Source organism: Lottia gigantea (genome assembly GCF_000327385.1).
Source record: "Lottia gigantea unplaced genomic scaffold LOTGIsca_30, whole genome shotgun sequence".
Classification (NCBI taxonomy): domain Eukaryota; kingdom Metazoa; phylum Mollusca; class Gastropoda; family Lottiidae; genus Lottia; species Lottia gigantea.
The window spans coordinates 2,338,179-2,355,205 of record NW_008708987.1 but is presented as its reverse complement, the minus strand read 5'-3'; the positions used below and the strand labels follow the sequence as shown (position 1 = coordinate 2,355,205).

At 36.6% G+C, this 17,027-nt stretch overlaps 2 protein-coding genes across 2 annotated transcripts in view; one reads left to right on the top strand and one right to left on the bottom strand.

Moving 5' to 3' along the window:
• LOTGIDRAFT_189817 (hypothetical protein) overlaps positions 1-4,644 on the top strand; it is a 36,092-nt gene extending 31,448 nt beyond the window's left edge. Inside the window, exons 31-35 of the mRNA XM_009057567.1 lie at positions 141-194; positions 1,213-1,269; positions 2,171-2,291; positions 2,868-2,935; positions 3,635-4,644. Of these exons, the coding sequence (XP_009055815.1) occupies positions 141-194; positions 1,213-1,269; positions 2,171-2,291; positions 2,868-2,935; positions 3,635-3,712 (378 nt within the window). The 3' untranslated portion in view covers positions 3,713-4,644. The remainder of the gene's footprint in view (positions 1-140; positions 195-1,212; positions 1,270-2,170; positions 2,292-2,867; positions 2,936-3,634) is intronic.
• Positions 4,645-6,717: 2,073 nt separating this feature from the next.
• LOTGIDRAFT_161733 (hypothetical protein) overlaps positions 6,718-17,027 on the bottom strand; it is a gene marked incomplete at both ends in the record, with an annotated part of 34,243 nt that continues 23,933 nt past the window's right edge. Inside the window, 14 exons of the mRNA XM_009057566.1 lie at positions 6,718-6,762; positions 7,397-7,638; positions 8,179-8,376; positions 8,793-8,990; positions 10,733-10,897; positions 11,296-11,397; positions 11,643-11,775; positions 12,178-12,266; positions 12,455-12,601; positions 13,285-13,410; positions 13,920-14,027; positions 14,200-14,377; positions 15,412-15,614; positions 16,062-16,594. Coding sequence (XP_009055814.1) covers positions 6,718-6,762; positions 7,397-7,638; positions 8,179-8,376; positions 8,793-8,990; positions 10,733-10,897; positions 11,296-11,397; positions 11,643-11,775; positions 12,178-12,266; positions 12,455-12,601; positions 13,285-13,410; positions 13,920-14,027; positions 14,200-14,377; positions 15,412-15,614; positions 16,062-16,594 — 2,467 coding nt within the window. The remainder of the gene's footprint in view (positions 6,763-7,396; positions 7,639-8,178; positions 8,377-8,792; positions 8,991-10,732; positions 10,898-11,295; positions 11,398-11,642; positions 11,776-12,177; positions 12,267-12,454; positions 12,602-13,284; positions 13,411-13,919; positions 14,028-14,199; positions 14,378-15,411; positions 15,615-16,061; positions 16,595-17,027) is intronic.

Sequence of the window (17,027 nt, the reverse complement as noted above, 5' to 3'; positions counted from 1 at the left end):
ACAAGATTTATACAAGTTTGGTCTGTTCGTAATTGGTAATGTAACATACAAAATTAACCCTTCCATTCCTTTCTCTGCCATTTTGAATACTGTCTGAATTCTGAGTTACTGATTTTAAATCAATTTTATTTTTGTTGCAGGATGCAGAAGATTTAGAGAAAAGTTGGTTATTATTGGCAGATATTTATATACAGGTAAATATCTTGAAATCTTCCTTGTTGGATTATACAGGTAAATATCTTGAAATCTTCCTAGGTGGATTATACAGGTAAATATCTTGAAATCTTCCTAGGTGGATTATACAGGTAAATATCTTGAAATCTTCCTAGGTGGATTATACAGGTAAATATCTTGAAATCTTCCTAGGTGGATTATACAGGTAAATATCTTGAAATCTTCCTAGGTGGATTATACAGGTAAATATCTTGAAATCTTCCTAGTTGGATTATACAGGTAAATATCTTGAAATCTTCCTAGGTGGATTATACAGGTAAATATCTTGAAATCTTCCTAGTTGGATTATACAAGTAAATATCTTGAAATCTTCCTAGTTGGATTATACAGGTAAATATCTTGAAATCTTCCTAGGTGGATTATACAGGTAAATATCTTGAAATCTTCCTAGTTGGATTATACAAGTAAATATCTTGAAATCTTCCTAGTTGGATTATACAGGTAAATATCTTGAAATCTTCCTAGTTGGATTATACAAGTAAATATCTTGAAATCTTCCTAGTTGGATTATACAGGTAAATTTCTTGGATTAATTTTGAGTGACTTGGGTTTAAAACTTTTAGAACACCGAGATGTAAAATTTGTTGCATTTCATTAGCCCTTCAACTGCAAAAAATTTAAGAATTAAACTCCATTTAAACGGAGACTGTTTGAAATCCTCGGACCCAACTTTGCCGTCGTCCGTCGTTCAAACCCTAAATAATGGGATATTGTGCAGAAAATTAGGACGTAAAGCTCCATTCATTTCATTTCCTAAATAATGGGTCCAGAGCATCACGAAACTCGACCAAAGTCATCATGATTGTAAGAAATGAGACCATAAGATTAGATAACTTGAATCGTTTTTTTTTTTATAAGAGTTTATATTCGATCATGATTTACCTCAATTATTTTTCATCTGTTCTAGTTCCCTGATCTTTAGAACAACAATAAAACAGAAATCACATTAAACTATATTTTTACTATTCTCTATTAAAGTCTGGTAAATTTGATATGGCAACAGAATTATTGAAGAAATGTTTATATCATAATAAGGTAGGTGGAGAAATAAATATTAAAACAGAACCTGAAACATGTTTTTACTCTGAGTTATAGAAATATCAAAACAAACCCTGAAACATGTTTTTACTCAGAGTTATAGAAATATCAAAACAGACCCTGAAACATGTTTTTACTCTGAATTATAGAAATATCAAAACAGAACTTGAAACATGTTTTTACTCTGAATTGTAGAAATATCAAAACAGACCCTGAAACATGTTTCATGCTGTACGGTCTTCAGACAATCAAAGATATATTACATTAAAAAGGAGGTGTGTGCTAACTGTGCTAAAATTTACTATTACAAATGTTGCAAATAATATTTAACCATTTTTTCTAATAGCTACTTCACAAACATCTTAGTGGAATTGCCAAACCAACAGACCTTCAAACTTGTCAGTATATTATCTGTCCACAAAAATTACAAAATATTTGAGTCAAATTATCAACTATTTGTGCTTTAGAACTTGATGCTCCAGAGCATGATATGACTTTTTTTAAGCTTATTCATGTAGTGGCCATATTGAATCCAGAACAATGCTCATAACGCAAACAAACAAAGGTAATGTGGTGTCGCTGCAGTAAAATATCCACCTTGACATCTTCAAAGTCTCTTTTTCCACGAACTCAAATTTAATCATTTCATTAAATCAGAGTTGATTAAGCTGTTTGATTATACTTCTAGACGAAGTTTATCAGCACACATTTCTGAGAAAGGGCAGTTTTAATCCCATTTTCTCGCTGGTGATCGAGTGTTCAGCGATGTCATAGAGGATATTCATTCATATGAACCTCGCTTTCAGTATCTCAAAAACTAGATGTGAATAAGGTCTATTTGGATCATTCCAATTGTCTCCCCCTGGTTTCAGTTGATATTGATTTTGATATTTTGTAGGCGAGTTGTAAAGCGTATGAATATCTGGGATTTATCATGGAAAAAGAACAGTCGTATAAAGATGCTGCCAATAGCTACGAGAATGCCTGGAAATATGGAAACAAGAATAATCCTGTTATTGGTGAGTATGCTATGCTATGCTATGCTATGCTATGCTATGTTTTTCTGGTGCATCAGAATTTTTCTTAGCTTGAGGTGGATTTAAAAAAAGGAAAATTTGAAGAAATAGATCAACTTGGATAGAAGAATGATCGATAACAAGATTAGTGATTGGTTAATATTCATATTCAACCATCTGTAGCTCTTTTAAGAATGTAAAATTGTCATTGTGTTCATCTACCATTAAATATGAATGTTCTGTATCCAGATGCCTCCTAAAGTTACATTGTTAATTAAGTTCTATCAAGTCTTTAAATGGCATTTAGCAATTGTTTGATGAAATTTATGAAAGAGAATTATTTCAAGTAGAAAATCATTTTTTTAGAGTCTTTATATTTAAATGGCATTCGGCAGTTGTGAGTCTGATATAGAGACACACCTTTATATAAGAACAATCACTGAGAGTGCGGGGGAAACACGTCGAAACCTTGCATAAATCTTTTAACCATGAATTGTTGTTCTATATTCTGTCAGCTAGGGAAATGAAATGTGTTTGTGTTGATTAACTATAATGAAAGTGTAATATTGAATGTTGTAGGGTATAAGTTAGCGTTTAATTATATGAAGGCTAAGAGACATGTTGATGCTATAGATATCTGCCATCATGTAAGTAATATATATGTATATATGTACCACGGTTTGGTTGGGGTTCGGAGGGATAAGTAGTATATATACGACTATTCTTACCAGTTAATATATTGAAACAAGCTAATCTGTTAGTATGAGTATAAATAACTTGTAACATAAATATCTATCACTGGTATCACTTTAATAAAATGATTGACAGCATGAACTTATTGCGGCATTGATCACATAACTGTTTTATCCAATGAAATAGAAGCTCTTGCAAGTCATGATAAAAAGGGGAGGGGCTTCAGTTCAAAGGGGCTGAAATGGAAAAAGGTGTCTAGTTTGTTGGATGAGACAATAAACGGAGGCCCCTTGTGCTACAGGCTGTGTACACAAATGTCATAAAAAATTGAGAAGGCCAATGCCGCTGTCCTGGCAAAATTTCAACTAGAGTTGTCAACTTTGCATCCATTGTGCTAGGTTGATCTTTTACTCAGAGCCCAAAATTTTAAGGGTGTTGCCTAATTGTTACTGTTAAATTACAGTACAGCTGCTTGAACTCTGGTCACCTATCACTGATTTGATGGCATCAAAAATACTGTACTATATCATTCTGTGAATTTCACTTGATGATTGGACCATATTGCATTACTCAGCATAATACACAATAGGGACTAAGTATATATTTAGGGTAATCAAGGTTTGTTTTATTAAACTAATCTTATTTATTTACAGGTCCTTGAAAGTCACCCTAACTACCCCAAAATACGTAAAGATATCCTGGACAAGGCTAGAGCTTGTATTCGAATATAAACAATCTTCAGTAACTTGGTGCAACACTCAATTGGTCTTGCTACTGTTTTATTGTGGACATAAACAAATATATAGTACATTGTGCCTGTCAGAAACTATATTGTGTCAGGGGCTACAGACCACAACAATGCAATATGAAAAAAAGATAAGATGGAAAAACCATAGAGAAAATCACGAAATAGTTTATAGATTTATAGTGGATGGGGGTGATACAATTTATCAAGGATCTGGAAAGGGTAGAAGAAAAAGGTTGAATATCCTTGCTTTAGCTCTTCTTTGTCTATGCTCAGCTGTGACATATTGTATGCAGGAACAGTCTGGGAGTCAGAGACTACCAGGAAGTCCATTGATATCTTGGACCACATGGTTTATGCAAAACAAGGACAGTTGACTATATTTTGAGCAGTGAAGTAGAATGTAAAACTCATTTTCGTGTCTTTGATTTGCTGATTTAGTTTTATGAGCAGTCATGAACTAGATTCACTTTAAAGGTATACTACCTCCTAGAATTACCAACAGATTTCTCAACTTGGTTCAAATGAGTCTTTGTTCATGAGTGGTTATACCTGGTGTTATAACTATACAACAGAATCTCTCTATAGTCTAATAAATCTATAAAACTAAGTAATAATTCATTAAACTAAGTAATTTTAAAACATTCTTAGTAATAAGTTTAGTTTTATAGATATATCCTGTTATATAAAGATTCTATTCTTTAGTCATGACACCTGGTAAGTCTAACTGATGAATATATACACTTAGCGACCAAGTTTGAGACTTTAAAATTTATGTCCATTCTAAGAGGTAGTATCCCTTTAAATATGTCCATTTTGTTTTTATTGTGTATTTTATTTATTCCGTCCTATTTATTGTTAATTGTCATATTCTAAATTATTTAATTAAAACTTGAAACAGAAACACCACGAAAAAAACATGTTGTTCAGATTGGACAATACATGGGGTCCTGTATGTCCCTTCATCCTTGACAGTTGGAAATCGAAAAAGATTAGGCTATACTGCTGTCCCGTCAAAATTCCCCTCATCGCACACTGCATGGTATTGCCAGTCTTTATCGGCCCATTAGACACAGAAACGTAGGACGTAAAACTCAGTCCATTTCATTTCAAAACGGAAACAGCTATTTTATTGTGGTGTGATATTGAGTGAGATAGCCCTAAGGGATAATGATGAGTTGCTGAATACAAAATATTGTGTCCAACTAACCTGCTAATCGTACTAAAAATAAGGATTTATGACATCACTATCCCAAAATTTGCTAATGATAAATATAAGGGGCGTTGTGATAGTGATGTTCAGAACCTTTCATTTTATTGGAACTGCAGGAACCACAGACATCTGATTGGAAATTGAAATCGTGTAAATCCATGATATTAGTGTTTCAGATACGCACACTTGTTTCCACCACAATAAGGTCCATATTTTAAATAGAAAACACCAGGCCATGTATTCTCAAAACGATCCTAGTTCTAGGACATCCTAAGTTCTTATCTTCTAACATTGATTCTAGGATATCCTAAGTTCTTATCTTCTAACATTGATTCTAGGACATCCTAAGTTCTTATCTTCTAACATTGATTCTAAGACATCCTAGGTTCTTATCTTCTAACATTGATTCTAGGACACCCTAGGTTCTTATCTTCTAACATTGATTCTAAGACATCCTAGGTTCTTATCTTCTAACATTGATTCTAGGGTATCCTAGGTTCCTATCTTCTAACATTGATTCTAGGATATCCTAAGTTCTTATCTTCTAACATTGATTCTAGGATATCCTAAGTTCCTATCTTCTAACATTGATTCTAAGACATCCTAGGTTCTTATCTTCTAACATTGATTCTAGGACATTCTAGGTTCTTATCTTCTAACATTGATTCTAGGATATCCTAGGTTCTTATCTTCTAACATTGATTCTAGGATATCCTAGGTTCCTATCTTCTAACATTGATTCTAAGACATCCTAGGTTCTTATCTTCTAACATTGATTCTAGAACATCCTAGGTTCCTATCTTCTAACATTGATTCAAGGATATCCTAGGTTCTTATCTTCTAACATTGATTCTAGGATGTCCTAAGTTTTTATCTTCTAACATTGATTCTAGGATATCCTAAGTTCTTATCTTCTAACATTGATTCTAGGATATCCTGGGTTCTTATCTACTAACATTGATTCTAGGATATCCTAAGTTTTTATCTTCTAACATTGATTCTAGGACATCCTAGCACTAAGATCGTTTCGAGAATACCAGGCTCTCTGTCCCATTAAGGTACATATAAAGATTTGTATCACAATGTGTTGAGCTCATTCAGTCATCTTTCAGAATTGAAATCCGACCCTCGGTTCTCCAATATCATGACGTGGATTATTACTGCCTTTCAGGAAGAGAGCCTACTCCCTAGTGACAGTCTAAAGTTCTGTTATCCTAGCCTAATTTATATAATTGTGGGAGAAACAAATGTCCGATTCTGAAAAGAGTTCAGATAAATAAGATTGGGCTCTATAAGATGTAAAATAGAGACTGCAGGAAGGACGCAGGTGCTCAAATAGAAGAGCGGGGGCCCATGGACTTCAGTGGGTTGTGGCCCCTCCCCAGGAAATGTTTTGTTTCTTGCATTTTTTCTGGTTATTGGAGGCTTACAGGTGAGGGTCCGTGGACTTGGTTCAACCAGTCCCTATAGTAGTGGAGCCACTGGAAGGACGTCAGTTCCAGAACTCATAGTGACATGTGATTGCTAATCACAGCCGTGTGGAAACGGAAACCGGAATTTTGGATTAACTTAATTTTACATAATTAACGATCCGTTTCATTTTGTGGTTACCGGAGTTTTCGGTTGCTCTACTGTATATCTATTTAATATTATGAAAAGCAAAAACTGTCATATCATTGCAGTAATATTTATTATTATAATAATATAGTATGTTATGTAATTGCCAAATGGCATAATATAGTGAATTAATAATTAATTATATAGAAATCTCTCTCTTTTTAATCGTCTTTATCCACACAGTCGCATCTTATAGCTGAGTAGACCTGTAAATATATCAATTGAAGAGTTAGTTCTCCGTCTTTTATTAAACTTTCAATGTATTATTGTAAAATTATTTTCAGTTTGTTAGTCTTTGCCATGGAAAGGTCAGTCGCTAATAAAATGTCGATCCAAAACAGAGTGTTTCTATGTAAATGGCCAGTCGCTATGGTAACGCCCGTCTTGATGGTTCGTTGAATGAGAATGGTCGGCCTAAAAGGTCAATCTTTATGTTGGTTTCCAGGGAAAGGTCAATCTTGATGTTGGTTGCTAGGGAAAGGTCAATCTTTATCTTGGTTGCGAGGGAAAGGTCAATCCGTTTGGTTAGTCTTGATGTTGGTTGCGAAGGAAAGGTCAACCTTGAAGTTAGGGAAGGTCAGCTGCTTGGAACTGGAGAGTCTCAAGAGCCATTTTATTGGAAATGGCCTCTTTTAAAAGGTGAGTCGCTAGGTCAGTCAGTCATAAAGGTTGCTGTGTACAAATTATTCTCACAGGTCAGTTGTAAAGGTTGTAAAGGCTTCATCCTAAATCATAGCCTATCAGCAGTCGGCTATGTAGTCTCAGTAAACCTAGTCTACGCCACTGAACATTCAATCTACGCCATTGAAAACATTTCTACAATAAATCTGAGGTACATACCTTTTTGTTGACTTTTTCGATTCGCTGGGTGGCCATGTTAATACAAGTCACTATGGAGTCAAGTTCTTCGAATTCTACTGCTTTACAACAGTCGTTTGTTCCTTCATCACAGGCTCCAGATTGACAGGTACCAATTTCTACATTGTCTGCGGAACAGGTGGTGCCGGACGCAGAATCAAGAGAGTTATAGGCGTAGGTGATTTTAAATGGACCTCTCTTACATGGCAGAGAGAGTGGTCGAGCTGAAAAAACATAACAATGTTGAAAATGATATGAATTGAAGAGATTTTTACGTCCTATTTTAAATAGGAAGGCGTTATTTCGATCTAAGCAGGGATTTATCGACTGAATTCGGGTAAGCGAGCCAGCGTTTAACTCGCTGAGCCATTATACATTTTTATACCATTTATGGTCAGAATGAGAAAATTTACGACTCATAATGTTAGTGTGACCAATATCTGCACAAAGGTTAACCCTTCTTAGGGTCACTTTGAATGGTTGATCTTATCTTCAACGTTTACCACGTGTCTTACTCATTTACATATTTAAACAAACTCATACTAATAGATTAGCTTGTTGAAATATGTTAACTCGTAAGACAACCAGAATTGTAGGACGTAAAAACCCCATTTCATTTCATTTCAAAGACATCGTGTCTAAACCGACACCATTCGCTATTCTTCCGTTAAGAAGACCATGTCAACCTGTATTCGGAATATGATGCTGATGAGGTGGCTTTGCGTGGTTGAGATTTTCTCATAATAAAAACAGTATTTACTTACTTCCACCAGGGCTACAGATTCCGGGGTAGTAATCATTGGGATTCTTGCTGATTTCCAATCCTTGACATTGAGAATTTCTCTCCAGATGACATCGAGATTTGTAGGTTTTTGGTTGAGTGTCAAGACCTACGATCTTGCCGCAGAATTGTTCTGTGTCCGAAGAGGGACAGTCTTCAACGTTACAGGGGTTAGGAACCTCTATAATATAAAACGAGAATTATTAAGAATAACCTGTCAAAAACGTAGCCTGTAATCTGCTACCTTGCTTTGAAGTATTAGTGCATAGAAAGTGCGTATATTTCCAAATTAAAATTTACTCGTTAATGGACTGTTTTTCTTAGATAAATGTACATTGAACCTGCACTGAAATTGAACTTATAATTATTACCCGTGTAACTTGTCGGAGTATTCAATGAACTAGTGAAATGAAAGCGTGTACCTTGTCGGGAGTATTCTATGAACTAGTGAAATGAAAGCGTGTACCTTGTCGGGAGTATTCTATGAACTAGTGAAATGAAAGCGTGTACCTTGTCGGAGTATTCAATGAACTAGTGAAATGAAAGCGTGTACCTTGTCGGGAGTATTCTATGAACCAGTGAAATGAAAGTGCGTACCTGGTTGAGGTGTATCTGATGGACATGGATGAAGATCGCAGGAATCTTGTTGTCGTAACATCTCAGATGTTAGTAAGGAAGTATCTGTGCCGGTGTATAATCTGTTTCTGTATTTAACACCATTGGCGGTACCACAAGGTAATCCAGATGGTCTGGGTTGACATTCTTTCCAGGGTCCCCAAGGTTCAAAGTCGCTCTCTAAACAAATAAATAAAAAAATAAATTAACAGTGAACAGATTGATAAAGAAAATGCAGGAAGTAGGGGGCAGATATCTTGGCAGCCATCATCGAAATTGAAAATAAACTGCCATTTTGCTGCCCCTGTCCCAGAAGTAGGGGTCAAGATATATAAGATAGACATCATCGATTCTGAAACGGCCCCATGTAACACTATATACGTGTACACTTAAAGATATTATATAGGGTTTTTTAATGTTTGTATGTGTATCTCCCGGTCACTGATCTCATCGACTTGCACCATTCTAAATTTCAGTCGGACTTTTTCAGCTCTTGTAAATGAATGGTGCAAATCAATGCTATCATTGTCCCCGATATGCATACATTTTTTGGGAAACCTCTTTACAATCCCTCTAAGGGGTGAGGCATTTCACCATTGCTCGCCCCTTTCTGCTAATTAAGGGGCAATGAAGTAAGCAGCAATATATCTAGGCTAGGCATTATCGTTATTGTAAGCAGCAATATATCTAGGCTAGACATTATCGTTATTGTTAGCAGCAATATATCTAGGCTAGGCATTATCGTTATTGTAAGCAGCAATATATCTAGGCTAGGCATTATCGTTATTGTAAGCAGCAATATATCTAGGCTAGGCATTATCGTTATTGTAAGCAGCAATATATCTAGGCTAGACATTATCGTTATTGTAAGCAGCAATATATCTAGGCTAGACATTATCGTTATTGTTAGCAGCAATATATCTAGGCTAGACATTATCGTTATTGTAAGCAGCAATATATCTAGACTAGGCATTATCGTTATTGTTAGCAGCAATATATCTAGGCTAGACATCGTTATTGTAAGCAGCAATATATCTAGGCTAGACATTATCGTTATTGTAAGCAGCAATATATCTAGACTAGACATCGTTATTGTAAGCAGCAATATATCTAGGCTAGACATCGTTATTGTAAGCAGCAATATATCTAGGCTAGGCATTATCGTTATTGTAAGCAGCAATATATCTAGGCTAGACATCGTTATTGTAAGCAGCAATATATCTAGGCTAGACATTATCGTTATTGTAAGCAGCAATATATCTAGACTAGGCATTATCGTTATTGTAAGCAGCAATATATCTAGGCTAGACATCGTTATTGTAAGCAGCAATATATCTAGGCTAGACATTATCGTTATTGTAAGCAACAATATATCTAGGCTAGACATTATCGTTATTGTAAGCAGCAATACATCTAGGCTAGACATTATCGTTATTGTAAGCAGCAATATATCTAGGCTAGACATTATCGTTATTGTAAGCAGCAATATATCTAGGCTAAACATTATCGTTATTGTAAGCAGCAATATATCTAGGCTAGACATTATCGTTATTGTAAGCAGCAATATATCTAGGCTAGACATTATCGTTATTGTAAGCAGCAATATATCTAGGCTAGACATTATCGTTATTGTAAGCAGCAATATATCTAGGCTAGACATTATCGTTATTGTAAGCAGCAATATATCTAGACTAGACATTATCGTTATTGTAAGCAGCAATATATCTAGGCTAGACATCGTTATTGTAAGCAGCAATATATCTAGGCTAGGCTAGACATCGTCGTTATTGTAAGCAGCAATATATCTAGGCTAGACATCGTTATTGTAAGCAGCAATATATCTAGGCTAGACATCGTTATTGTAAGCAGCAATATATCTAGGCTAGGCATTATCGTTATTGTAATGGATTCAATCTACATACCACTTGGTGTAGGAACGGGTGTAGTAGTTGGTGGTTTAATGGTGGGGAAACAGTTTCCACAAGCTGTTGTAGGAATATCTGGATTCTGATTGTTCTTCAAACACATGGACATTCTCATCTCACAGAAAGACTTGTATCTATTTCCACCATTGCAGCATGGTTTATCTGACAAAACAAAATATTATAAACAATACAGTGGTTTCATCAATTGAGTTGAGTCGAGTCGAATCACGACTTTTATGTCATTCTCACACCTTTGTGGTCGATGAAGCAAAGTTGGAGAAAGCATTTCTCTAACAAGGTTCTACGAGCGAATTATAGAACTCTCTGAATTATAAATAACTAATCTGTCTTTCTTTGCACGAGTAAGGAATTGTCAGCGTGAGGACACCCTACCAATTCTCATTTTTTTTTATCGGATTAATTAAATTCGAAGAGACCAAAAAACTATTTTTTGTAATAGGAGTTTAAGGTCTCCAAATTATGAGTCAGAATAAACCAAATCAATTCCGTTTTTTGCAATGGCCACAACAAAGGTGTAAAGATATATTTATAGTATGTACCAGTAGATCTTTCAGCTTGGGAACAAATCTTGCTGCTGTCACAGACTGAGGGAGGTTTAGGTGTAGTAGTTGTAGTACTAGTGGTGGTTGAAGTAGTAGAAGCTATAAAACAATATAATATTATACCACAATGTAGCATAGAGTAATACAATTATTAATTCATACAAATCATTCATGATACAAATAGAATATTTCCAATACAAAGGCAAAATTTCTAAGATAAATCACTCGATATCAAAGAGTAAGCACATAATTTCAAAGAGGAAGGCACGATTTCGAAAAAAAACATCACCAAATGTCAACATCCTCACTGCAATGAAAAGAAAAAATAATCAGAATCAACTTACTTGTAGTGCCTTCCTTTCTACATGATCCATATGAGGCAATACCGACTCCAATATTAGCTTCGCCATTCTTGGCACAGTTGAGCTCATAAAGTTGTTTATAGTTATCATATTCAATTCCGTCTGTACCACAGACCTAAACACAAAAAATACGTCTCATGAAAGGAGAAAGGAAAACAAAAAAGAGTACAGTAGCCTCATAAAGCCGTCCTTGCAAAATTTCCCTCATTCCACACTGCACCATGTTGTCCGTTATAAGCACAATTGCTTTTCAAAAGTAGGACGCAAATCTACATTCATTTTATTATCAAGTATGTGCAAGATACATGAAATTCATAGGCGCCATCCCCCAATTCATTGTCGATATTTAGACAAGGATTCAGTATAACACGCTGTGACTGGTTGAAATAAACGTTAACAGAGCGCGACATTGGTAGAAATCTTTTTTAGATCACAATGGGGACCGAAAATAACGAAATGAAATTCCGTTCTGGTAATCTAAATTTGAAAATAATGGAAGGTAGAATAAAGTATGTACTTGAGCTGGGTTTCCGTCTGAAGGAGGTTTACAATCTGCAGTGTTACAGATACAACAGTCGTTACCAACACTAAGGATTGCAGGGTCACCTAAAATATAACAAAAACTCATTGAACCACTTGCCTGTTAACATGTTCTCTAAACTTTTTATGTGTATAAGGGACACTGATAGCATCAATTTGCACCATTTCATTTTTACAAAAACGTAACAAAACCGAACCGAAGTACTGTTTATTAGTGTAGATTTTGGAATAAATTGAAATTTAAAATAACTCACGTTGACAGGTGAATCTGAATTCACTAATGCTGTTTGGTACTGCCTTGTAACCATAGCAACAGGCACATGAATATCTTCCAGGTAAATCAATACATTTCGAGTTTGGTTGACACATACCCATGCCCTCTCGTTGACATTCATTGATATCTGGAAAGTACAAAAACAAAATGTATGATAGGATATAACAATATAGGTGGGCTTACCTTGTTTCAGTGGTGGACAGTGGGTTACAGGGGATGGAGGGGTGGAGGAAAGGGGGGTGGGAGTGGTGGTCATTTGACACCATATAAAACTGGATTGTACTCCAAATATATGTGTCAGAATGCACCAAATCAATTCAATTTTATTTTTAATTTTCCTTGAAGAGATTCTCTCAAAGATCTATGGGATGTTGCACCTTTGGCGCTTCCACGGACCTATCGTATTTGAATCTTAAACCCGACAGTTAGTTTTCCTTCATCAAGTCAGTCTGCCCCCAGTCTAGGGCGGCGTCATTCTAAATAAAAGGAATCATTACATATCAGTAAATGTAAGAAAAAACATAGAAATATTTTTCAAAAAAAACCTAAAAAATATAACCTGTCGCGCTATTGACACGGATCATATACACTTAGACCGGTAGCCAGACTTGATTGTCCGGAGGGAAGTAATATATCCTGAGGCGCTATGATGTATGGTATTTAGTTACAGTAATTGATCGGTTATCGATTTTTTTCAGTGAGTCAATGCACTTTTTTTAGCGCCCTCTCCCCTTTTGCACCCCCCCCCCCCCCTCCCCACCACCCATTATCCTGTGGCCACTGGCCTGTATATGCGAATGATATACTTACTGATACAGACTCCAAGATTACCACGTTCATAACCTGGGGCACATTCACAAGTGTAGTTTCCTCTTAAGTTCACACATTTTTCATTGGCTCCACATTTTGCAAATCCTGTCTGGCATTCGTCCAGGTCTAAAAATATAAAAAAATAATATAAAAATGTATATATAATCAGCAAAGGTACGAAATAACCATACAGATTGGTAAGACAAAGGGACAGGTTCGTCATTTTCGGGGGTTGATTTGGGTCTTGAATATATGCAATTAGTACTAAAAATGTTCGAAACTCGTAGAATTCCTTAGACATTATCCCAAATGTGGAATTTCACTTGATATTTATATGTCTTTTCTATATATGGCAGAGTCTCAAGAAATGACTTCAGTTTAACATTTAAACGATTCTAGACAAACATGGATTAGAAGGCTCAAATTTCGACAGTGAGCTATAAACTACATTACTAATCAGCTCAGCTAAAAAATGACTGAGACTTTGATTGGTCAAACGGATGCGAACCTGTATTCATTAGTCAATAGTCATTAGCCACAAAATGATTGGCCAAGTTGATGGTTACCTAAATGTTAAATTGGTGTAAAACAGGCCTGAGAAGCTACAGTGGTTGGACTGAAGTAGAGTAACTTACCAACACACGATTCGCAGTCTGATACGAAACCCTTTTTACAAAGACAGACACGTTTTGTGATGTCACCATCGGGAACATCGGCACAGTAACTATCGTCCTTTTCTTCCACTGAAACAACATAGATAATACATTGCTAAAAATGGGCAAACACACCCGCATTGGTAAGTTTTTAACTTTTGGATATTATTATGGTTCTATTTAAGGTCGTTTTATCATCAAATTTTATCATGAGTACAATGCGTATAAACGACAACAGGACTAGCCAAAATATGCTACTGACCTTTGTTACAAAGTTCAGTGGCCACACCCATAAATCCTTTACTGCATTCTGGGTAAGGTTTGTTGTCCACCTGGCCACAATTGGAATTTTCTATTAATGTGTAGGGTAAGGTTTTGACTGATCCAGCTTTACAAGAAAACATTGTACTACAGCCATCTGAAAACCATACATCATCCAACTGTAAGAGAAAAAATAATAACTGAGTAAGAACATGAACAAACTGCTTGTGAGGCCATTCTGAACTAGTTTTCGATCAATACTAATGTCAAAAGTCTCTAGCTGGTCCCCCGTCAGACCCAAAATCAAAATTTATTTTGTTGAAATATGCATTTTTATATAATAAACAGAATAATATTCAAATAATCCCCTTTCAAGTTAAAAACATGCAAATTTTTTTTTCTTATTTTCCCAACATTCGCTAAAACAAAACAATATTATAGCAATACACTGGTGTCAACTTTGTACTACAACTCTGAACTAGCGTCAACTCTAAACTTGCGTCAACTCTGAACTGGCGTCAACTCTGGTCTAGCGTCAACTCTGAACTACCGTCTATTCTGGACTAGCGTCAACTCTGAACTACCGTCTATTCTGGACTAGCGTCAACTCTGAACTACCGTCTATTCTGGACTAGCGATTAACTAACAAATAGGGATCCAGTTTAAACCAGGATCAACTCTTAACTAGAGGGAACTTTGAACAAGCGTCAACTCTAAACTATAGTCAACTCTTAACTAGCGTTACTCTGAACTAGCGACTCTGAACTAGCGATTAACTAACAAATAGGGATCCAGTTTAAACCAGGATCAACTCTGAACTAAAGGGAACTTTGAACAAGCGTCAACTCTAAACTATAGTCAACTCTTAACTAGCGTTACTCTGAACTAGCGTTACTCTGGACTAGCGATTAACTAACAAATAGGGATCCAGTTTAAACCAGGATCAACTCTGAACTAAAGGGAACTTTGAACAAGCGTCAACTCTAAACTATAGTCAACTCTTAACTAGCGTTACTCTGAACTAGCGTTACTCTGAACTAACGTTAAACTGGTCCGCCATTTAAGTGTAGCGATAAGCTAACAAATTGAGGTCCAGTTTAAATCGGCTTCAACTTTGAACTAGGGGGAACGCTGAACTAAATTAAATTTGATCAAGCGTGAAATTTGAACAAGTGTCAAGTGTCGAATTTTAACTTTTTTAAACTAGACATACCTCATGGTAGAGTCCATCTTTATCAACACACCCACATTGGGAGCTTGGGATACATTCACCCTCCTCTAGATAGAAACCTGGTTTGCAGAAACATCCCGGGGGTGGAGTAGGTCTTTCCTCTGGTACCACTGGATGCTTATTCTTACAAGAGGATGGTGGCGGTGGTGTAAAACTAAAGATCATGTTTTCTGGGCAATCTTCCTCTGTAAAAAGAAATATTAGAAAATAAGAAATAGGAGATTACCTACCACTGTGATAAGTTTCATCAGTTAGCTGAAGGTGGTGGGAATTTGTCTGTTACAATTGATAGTCGTTGTACAGCATCACAGGCTAAAACTGTGAAACAACCAGATTGCGTGTGCAGTGGCGGCGTCAGCCTCTCGAGACTGGGGGCACAAATAGGGGACAAACTGCCTCAATGGGGGCAGACTGTCGAGTCTGAATTCAAAATGCGGCAATTCTGTTGAGGTGTCACAGTCGCAAGCCTCTCATGAAGTTTCCATCGAAAATTGTCGAAAAATTTGGTGCATTCTGACACATAATTTGGTTCAAAAACGTAAAATAGGCATATTTTAAAATTTGTTGAAAATAAACTGGGGTACAATTGAAGATGCAAACCCCTTCGTTGACATTAAAGAAATGTGACTTACCGCATCCGGCTTCCATTTTATAGGCAACAACCAATTCTCGTGTAAATGACTGACCAACACAAGCCTTTTGGGCGTTTACCAAGGCTTGGCAGATATCCATATTTTGCATACAGATGTCTCTCAAACATAGATCAAAAATATCTTTGGCGTTACCACATCCGGAAAATGGTCCGGCAGCGTCTGTTACGATGCCACACTTATCATCAGCAGACATGTCAGTATTGCATTGGTCTGGACCGGCCGGTGGGGGTACGGGTTCTGTAGGAGGTCCAGGAATGGGTACTTCAGCTGTTGGTCCTGCAGGATTTTCAGGTCCCTCGGGGGGAGGAGAGGGTGGCTGAGTTGGGGGAGGTGGTGGTGCAGTTCCTCCTGGCACAGTTGGTTCTGGTGGGTTTTCTGGCCCAGGGGGTGGGGGTGATGGGGGCTGTGGTGGTGGAGCTCCTGTTGGTTGCTCTGTACCTCCCGGTGACTGTCCTGGATTACTTCCTGTTTCTCCACCACCTGTCGATGCTGCCGTGTCCGGATCAAGACAACTGAAATAAATGTACCAAATAAACGTTATTATCCATGTGGACTACTTGATAGTCACACAGAGTTGACAAAGTGCTTATTTCGGTGAAAGATGCAATTACGTCTAAGGTCACGGACTCAAAAACCTGGAAAATAGGGAAATGCAGTAAATCGTTTTTTGAAGCAACATAAAAGTGACTTTGCAAAATGCCAAAGTTGTTCAAATGACTGGGAGAGCGAATCTTCGAGGCAACTGTGTGGGAGGAACCATGTACATGCTTTTCAAATAACCAAACTTAGAAAATTGTTATGAAAAGAGTAGTTTCGTGAAAGTGTAGAAGAATTCCCTTCTTTCTTTTTCTTTTTCTCCATCTCCATCCCCCTCTTTCCTTCATCTCCTTTCCCTCCTCTCCTTTACCCCTCTCCTTTCCCCCCTCTCCTTACTTCCCCTCCTTC